General features: G+C 53.5%; 1 protein-coding gene across 1 annotated transcript; it reads right to left on the bottom strand.

Moving 5' to 3' along the window:
• Positions 1-3926: 3926 nt before the first annotated feature.
• DAD1 (defender against cell death 1) lies at positions 3927-6928 on the bottom strand. The gene is made up of 3 exons (XM_084275307.1): positions 6672-6928; positions 4652-4800; positions 3927-4113 (listed from the first exon to the last, which is right to left on the bottom strand). The coding sequence occupies exons 1-2, from the start codon at positions 6910-6912 to the stop codon at positions 4670-4672; spliced, it is 372 nt and encodes a 123-aa protein (XP_084131433.1). The 5' UTR covers positions 6913-6928; the 3' UTR covers positions 3927-4113; positions 4652-4669.
• Positions 6929-8369: the final 1441 nt, after the last annotated feature.

Here is an 8369-nt window from a genome sequence, read left to right as displayed (position 1 = left end):
GGCCACCAGGCAGCATTTGCAATAACTGGCTGAACCCACCATGGCAGGGGAATAGATACAGCCCCTTTCCAGAGCATCCTTGCTGTGTCTGGGTGAGGAGAGTGTGGCTGGCTCAGAGGTAGAGTAATGGAGGAGAGCACTTCTCCTCCAAGAGGGGACTGTGCTGTGTGCAGAATGGTGAAATACAGCTTTTCCACAATAAGAGGACTACTAAGCAGTCCAGGTACTTGAAGACTACTGCTGAGGGGAACACAGGAGCCTGAGGTGTCCAGCCTCTAAACGTCTGCCTCTTCCAGGTATTGCTGGAGAACACCACTCCTGCTTTTCATGAATGACACCAGCTGACTGGCCTGTGTCCCCAGGCTCCATATGTCACTGGCAAGACTTTCTCCTTTTGTAACATTGGTTTCTCTATCTTCTGAAGCACTGGAGGTTGCTCTGGAAGGAGAAATCCTGAAGGATTCCCTGAAGGAAACACCCTCCCTGCAAAGCTTGAACCTTGCTTGTGCCTCACATCAGTGCCCAGACTGAGTCTCAGGGAAAGCTTTGCCCGACTAGTGGGGTGATTCCTTCCTGCGTGCTTTTTGACACCCCTCCAGAGTCCCAGTCATTGAGAAGAACTCTGAGATTGGAAAGGCTCCTGCTTCAAAACCTTTTAGCCAAAAGCCCTGATGCTTCATGTGGTGTGGGTCCCCACGTGAAGACCATGCAGGCATCCCTGCCACAGCATCTGACTCCACAGTGCACAGCAGCAACACAATAATTTCTGTGCTTCCACCTAATCATTTAGTAGGTGGCCTGTCACAGGGTGACAAAGAGTTACTGACCCCTCCTGCCAAGGAACAAATTCAAAGTTTCCAGGTTTATTACCCTGATTATTTTATAGTACAGATGTTCAGGGACTCACTCTCTGGTCTCTCCCTTGACACAACAGTCACTCTAATGTCTCTCCAACTACAGAATGCCCACAGCCCTTAAAGTGCTGGACTGGATGCCAGGTAGCTCTTGAAGTGTACATTTCACTCCTAATGAGGCTCTGCCACTTAACAGGAAAACAGTTTGATGAAGCTACATAAACCATATTTGAATTACAAAGCAAGATGAGTCAGTGCATTTCACAGATTTCCAACCAATTAGACAAATTCCAGAAATCTTCAGGGATTTGGAAGAACAGTTTCCATGCTCATTTGCCTTTAGCATCACTTAAAATAAATAATATACATCTTAAATTTTCTGTGTTACACTTCAAACCCCCTCCTAGCTATATGGTCTAAGGAGGACAGCTTGCTGCCTTTGGTTTCACATCTCAGTCTTTCCCAGGTTAAACCTACCCCAGTGATAATATCTGCTGAGTGAGGAAACGAGCACAACGTAAAATGTTTTGGCTAAGGTAACTCTTAGCATGCCATGTCCCAAACAATGAATTGGTAGGTCTAGTTCAAAGATACTTTCCAAAACTTGGCTTTCAATCTCTTTCACTGCCCCACTACCTGCCCCCATCACTGTTTTGCACTTTCTTGTTTATTTCAAGAAAGAAAAAAAAAAAACCACAATGCAAAGTAAATGCAGGAAATAACATGTTAGGACAGGATGTGGAAGTGGGTTTATGGCCCAGGTGGGGCAGGAAGATGAGGCACCACCAGTTCCATGACGCCACCATCGAGATCTGGGTCACCTTCTGATGCCTCTCTACACCCTACCACAGAAACCGCTTCCTCTGGAAAGTCGAGTGCAAAACAGGGGGTGGGGGGAGCAGGGCTGGTGTGACACGTGGCAGGGAGGGGGGCAAGTGTGTGGAAAAGAAGGGCAGACGTTAGACCACAAGCCAAAGTCAAATGAGGTTAAGTCACCCTCCCTTCCTACCCCCTTACCACAGCCTCCCATTCGGTCTGGGGGGCAGTTGTTTTGGGTACAGCAGGAATGATTGAGCTATGTATAGGGTAGACAGGCAAAGGAGGGGAGAAAATGTGCTGTAAAATGGAGGGAGGGGTGGGACAAGATCTTAGATGCATGTAAGACTTCCGAATTTTCTCACAGACCTCTGCAACATGTCATACAGAGAGTGAACCCCTGCAGAAATATCCTGCTTCTCCTGACCCAAAAAAGGAGGGAGGAAGATGGGGCAGGTCAGAGTCTCCTCACATTGATGGGAAGGAGATGTTGCCATCGTCCATCTCTAGCAGCCTGTCCCCTGTCCCATCTCCTGCCCCCTATGCCTGGAGATGAATTTGCACCATTGCTAGGGATTTTGTTGGAGGAAAACCCCAGTCACCCCTCAGGAGACACGGTGCTGCACACGGAACAGCCTCTCTTCATGGCCACTTCTATGATGTGAGCAGGGGCCAGAAAATGCTCTATTTAAGGCACAGAGCCCTGAAGATATCTACAGATCTGCTGAAGCTTATTCAGATGTGGGAGTAGCTCTAGTCAACTCTGAATTCGAGTGCTGAGTTTGCGGCAACCAGAGGCGTTGTAAGCCAGTAAAACTCGAGAAGAAACCCACACAGAAAGCCCACGGCTCTTCCTCTCCCACCAGCCTCCGTGCAGTTCTCGGCAGTGGCCGCAGGAGGGTCTCTCTCCCCAGCCGAAGCTGGGTGAAGCACTCACACAGCCCGCGGCAGTGTTTCAGCCACAGAGCAAACCAGACAAGCATGAAGCAGGGGCAGTGCAAGAACAGAGTGACATACATGAAGGTAACCCAGGTAAATTCTGCCCCACCTGGAGTGTTGTGTCCAGTTCTGGGCTCCCTGGGATAAAACAGACAGGGATCTCCTGGAGAGAGTCCAGAGGAGGGACAGAGATGCTGAAGGGCCTGGAGCATCTCCCCTGTGAGGAAAGGCTGAGGGAGCTGGGGCTGTTCAGCCTGGAGAGAAGAAGACTAAGGGGGGACCTTATTCATGTTTATAAATATCTTAAGTATGGGATGCAGGGGGAAATGGGCAGCCCCTTTTCAGTGCTCTGTGGGGACAGGACAAGGGGCGATGGCTGCAAGTTGGAGCACAGGAAGTTCCACACCAACATAGGGAAGAACATTTCCCCAGTGAGGGTGAGGGAGCCCTGGGACAGGCTGCCCAGGGGGTGTGGAGTCTCCTTCTCTGGAGATATTCCAGACCCATCTGGACGCCGCCCTGTGCAATATGAGCTGGGGAGTGGCTTTGGCAGGGGGGTTGGACCCAATAATATCTTGAGGTCCCTTCCAACCCCAGTGATTCTGTGTGGAGGGGCTCTTGGTCTACTGTGTGGGGTCAGTACATTATCCTGGACCCATAATCTGATCACCACAGGGCTCCAACTTCCCATCAGGACAAAGAAGCATAAGACCTCAATGTCAGAGCAAGCCTGGGCTTGAGGTGGCAACAGCTGGAGCCAAAAACCATTGACTTTAAGCGTTTCACAGCACTTTACAGGGGAGAGGGCTTTCCATGAGGTTGTCTGAGGGGTGACATTTTCCACAGACGCAGAACAACTCTAGTGCAGATCTGAGGCACAGCTTGGCAGTCCCATCCAACATCATTGGGTGATGAATAAAAGGTGGCTGTATCACTGCCAGGCCCCACAGAGCCCCACCGAGCCTTTAACTCCAGCTGAGACATACAGCTGTGCCCCACCTGCCTCTGAGGAACATGGGACCTGGGGACATGCTGAAGGAACCCCTCCACTTCCTTCCATTCATGATGGCTAACCACTGCCTAACCCAAATTTTCCACAGCTTTAAAGTGTGGGGTCACACTGACAACATACTTTGCATAAGATAAAGGGGCATGAAAAGGGTGGATGACAACTGAATTTCCATGATGATATGTTTCCTCCTTCTCTCTGAAACTGGAGCACAGCCTGCTGGGGAAGAGGGGTAAAGAGAGGGAGTCGTGCCTGAGAGGGAATTTGTGTGTCAGAACCTCTGTATTTGTGACCAAAAGGGCAATGACTGCATTACAAATGGGTTTATTGATGGAAAGGATTACAGTAACTGTAATGAGGCAGCAGCCACCTCCATAGGCAAGTCTGTGTGGAAAAATCTTGAGCCTGGCATTCCCTTCCTCCACCAAGTACAGCAGGGGAACAGCACTTCCCAATGCCAGGTTGCAGCATCACAACTTGAGAGCAAATCAAGACCTGGAAAGAAAGGCAACATGAGCAGCATACCCACAAACAAAGAGGAAATACCCCACAAGCTCAAATGACCTTATGGTCCCTTGTAACAGTAACAACAGTCCTGTTGAGCAAAAATTGCTTGCAACAGTAACTTTTTAGCACCAAAACCTCCTTGGCCCCAACTCCATCTGCTGTGAAACCAGAGGCTTGGGCACCAGCTATACCATGGCCTCCAAATACAACCACCCTCACAAACAGGCCCCGGGAGTTCCAGCTCCCAAAACCCCTCTGGCAAAGCAGCATGGTGTCTCTCTAACTTCTGTAAGGCTCCTAATTAAACTGATTGCTGGAAGTAAAAAAAACATACATGAACAATGCCAGAAAGCCATAAATCCTACCTCTGCCAACTTCAAGTAGAACAGCTTAACTGTACTTGGCCAAGATGGGAGCTAGGACTCCTAGTTTCACTACCTTTTTACCTCTCTCCCAACTCTATTAAATAAAGTACTGAAATTGTGTGAGCTGTGGTTGCCCCTTTTGTGACCCCAGAGAGCCATACCTCAGTCTCTTCTAGAGCTCAGCCAACAAAATTGATGACCACAAGATGGAGAATGGTGTTGGCAAAGAGGAAATCGGCAAACGCCCGCTCTGGTGAAATGCCTTGGAACTCGCCTTTGTTCTGGGGGTTGATCTGGATTCGGAGGCAAACTGCACAGCAGAGAAAGAATGAGAGATTAGGGATCACAGAAGTAAGACATGGTAGGAAAACACAGTCTTCCTGAGGCAGCCCACCCCAGTCTGGATCACTGTTCCATGTGGGAAAGGTAACTCCACAAGCCTGACACTGCCAGGGGATTTGCTCTTCCATAGCACTACACTGTCAGTGGTGGCCAAGGGAGTGCTGAGGGGAACACACTTGTAAAAGGATGGGGCTCACATGGAGATGGGAGCATTTCCCCCATGGAGAGGGGAGCATTTCCCACCATGGAGAGGGGAGCATTTCCCCCATGGAGGAGGGAGCATTTCCCACCATGGAGTGGGGAGCGTTTCCCACCATGAAGAGGGGAGCGTCTCCCACCATGGAGGAGGGGAGCGTCTCCCACCATGGAGGAGGGGAGCGTCTCCCACCATGGAGGAGGGGAGCGTCTCCCACCATGGAGGAGGGGAGCGTCTCCCACCATGGAGGAGGGGAGCGTCTCCCACCATGGAGGAGGGGAGCGTCTCCCACCATGGAGGAGGGGAGCGTCTCCCACCATGGAGGAGGGGAGCGTCTCCCACCATGGAGGAGGGGAGCGTCTCCCACCATGGAGGAGGGGAGCGTCTCCCACCATGGAGGAGGGGAGCGTCTCCCACCATGGAGGAGGGGAGCGTCTCCCACCATGGAGGAGGGGAGCGTCTCCCACCATGGAGGAGGGGAGCGTCTCCCACCATGGAGGAGGGGAGCGTCTCCCACCATGGAGGAGGGGAGCGTCTCCCACCATGGAGGAGGGGAGCGTCTCCCACCATGGAGGAGGGGAGCGTCTCCCACCATGGAGGAGGGGAGCGTCTCCCACCATGGAGGAGGGGAGCGTCTCCCACCATGGAGGAGGGGAGCGTCTCCCACCATGGAGGAGGGGAGCGTCTCCCACCATGGAGGAGGGGAGCGTCTCCCACCATGGAGGAGGGGAGCGTCTCCCACCATGGAGGAGGGGAGCGTCTCCCACCATGGAGGAGGGGAGCGTCTCCCACCATGGAGGAGGGGAGCGTCTCCCACCATGGAGGAGGGGAGCGTCTCCCACCATGGAGGAGGGGAGCGTCTCCCACCATGGAGGAGGGGAGCGTCTCCCACCATGGAGGAGGGGAGCGTCTCCCACCATGGAGGAGGGGAGCGTCTCCCACCATGGAGGAGGGGAGCGTCTCCCACCATGGAGGAGGGGAGCGTCTCCCACCATGGAGGAGGGGAGCGTCTCCCACCATGGAGAGGGGAGCGTCTCCCACCATGGAGAGGGGAGCATCTCCCACCATGGAGAGGGGAGCATCTCCCACCATGGAGAGGGGAGCATCTCCCACCATGGAGAGGGGAGCATCTCCCACCATGGAGAGGGGAGCATCTCCCACCATGGAGAGGGGAGCATCTCCCACCATGGAGAGGGGAGCATCTCCCACATAGAGAGGGGAGCATTTCCCACCATGGAGAGGGGACCATTTCCACGTCCTCCACTGGGTGTGTTGGGGAGGGCTGCACAGGAACAAGGTGGTTTTGGTAGTATTATGGGAGACCAACACCCTGCATCAACCATTACTAGAGTCTGGGCTTCACCACGGGGTAGCTGCTAAAAGACACTGAAACAAGAGAGTAAAGGGAGGGCTCCTTGCACGCCAGGAAGACAAGGACACCCTGGCACCGAGAAGGACCCGGCTCTGCGGTGTGTAGCCGCAGCCCCCCGGGGGTTCACAGCCGCCTTGGAGCATCCGACGGCGGGGCGGGAGCCTGGGGCTTTCCGGGAGGGGAACGGGGCGTTCCGGGGGGGCGCACAGTTGCGAAGGGGATTCCAAGGAGAACCGCGCGGGGCCGGGTCAGGCGTGGCGGGGTTACTGACCGCCGAGGATGAAGCTGCCGACGGCGGAGATGAAGCCGCTGAGGAAGGAGTTGAAGGGGAAGGTGCCGACGCCCAAGCAGTAGCCAAACTGCAGCGCCCCGGTGAGCAGCACGTAGAGAAGGTAGGCGTCCAGCACCTTGAGGCGGCTCGGCGTGCCGCTGCCGTACTCCACGAGGAACCGCCTCACCACTGAGCCCACCGAGCCCGCGGTCCCCGCGCCCGACCCCGCCGCGCCCGACATGTTTCCGCTGGCCAGGATGAGGTGGCCGGAAGCAACCCCGCAGCGCTTCCGGGACACCTCAGGGCCGCGCAGGCGTACGCGCAACCCACCCCCAGGTCAGCGGTCGTTGCGCAAACGCGGCTCTTCTGCCCGCGAAAGGGCGGGGCTGCTGCACGCAGGTACCTACGTACGGGTAGAGAGGCGGGCTGGCTTCCCAGCTGGCGCATGCGCCAGAGGTTTTGCCTGAGTCCGCACCCCCGAAGCCGTCAAAGAGCCAATGAAAGCCAAGTAGCAGCTGTTGCTAGGTAGATTACAGAGGGACTGCTTTCCTAGAGCCAATGAAAGCCAAGCGGCGGCTGTTGCTAGGTAGATTAGAGAGGGACTGATTTCCTAGAGCCAATGAAAGCCAAGCGGCGGCTGTTGCTAGGTAGATTAGAGAGGGACTGATTTCCTAGAGCCAATGAAAGCTAAGCGGCGGCTGTTGCTAGGTAGATTAGAGAGGGACTGCTTTCCTAGAGCCAATGAAAGCCAAGCGGCGGCTGTTGCTAGGTAGATTACAGAGGGACTGATTTCCTAGAGCCAATGAAAGCCAAGCGGCGGCTGTTGTTAGGTAGATTAGAGAGGGACTGCTTTCCTAGAGCCAGTTGATTGATGTATGTGTCTGTCACATGAACTATGTCATGGGATCCATCATGTAGCCTGTGTCTTTAGAGACCTTATCAATTCTAACTCATGTGCTTGCTCTCCATGGATGTCTTCTGCATATCTGTGCCTGGGGTGGTGACAGATATACCCCCAAGAAACACCACTTGTGTTTGTGAGGTAGGGAATGTACCACATGTTCCATGTGGGGGTTGGACAGGGGAAGTGTGTACACATTCCCTTCTTTGGTTTCAACTTGTGCAGAGCGTTTCTCCCTTGAAATCTGTGTCTGTAAGTGGTAGAGCAAAGGTGGGATGTTTACAGATGTCCCTTCCTCCAGGTTCTTCCTCCTGTTGAAGAGGCCTACATTTCTGAGCTCACTTTCTGTGGCTAGGAGCTTAGATTGGTTTTGCTAGGACACAGTCTGGCACCTTACCCATCTTCCTTCTACAGTCTCTGGTATCCTGATGTGTTAAAGCCTCACTAGGAAACTGGGACCTGAGCATGCATACTCCTGCAGGGTTTCTCTGCAGTGCCCAAAAGGGGACCAGGACTTCTTTTTCTCTTAGTCAGTTGCTCGTTTTTGTGACATCTCTGGGAATAATAATTGGCCTGTGTTCCCTTTAGTCCCACACTGGAGCAAAGGTATGTGTGGAATGGGTTCTACAACCATGTCCCTTGCTTCTTTGCCCATATGCTAGCAACTGCTGCTCTTGTGGAGGTCCTCCTCATATTCACATCTACAGATAAGCATCATAAACTATAGGGTTTCCTCTTCACCTTACCAATCCCAAGCAGCTTTATGAAACCATACCCTGGGTCAAGAAGGTAGATGC

This window comes from Gallinula chloropus (genome assembly GCF_964237585.1).
Source record: "Gallinula chloropus genome assembly, chromosome: 26".
Taxonomy (NCBI): domain Eukaryota; kingdom Metazoa; phylum Chordata; class Aves; order Gruiformes; family Rallidae; genus Gallinula; species Gallinula chloropus.
The sequence above is the reverse complement of the archived record's forward strand: the minus strand, read 5'-3'. Positions and strand labels throughout refer to the sequence as shown.

Bases quoted from the DNA above. Each gene is read 5' to 3' on its own strand.
- DAD1 (XM_084275307.1), bottom strand. From the start codon at position 6,912: ATGTCGGGCGCGGCGGGGTCGGGCGCGGGGACCGCGGGCTCGGTGGGC. The intron at 4,801-6,671 runs GTCAGTAACCCC...TCTGCTGTGCAG, and splicing joins CGGCAGCTTCATCCTCGGCG to TTTGCCTCCGAATCCAGATC.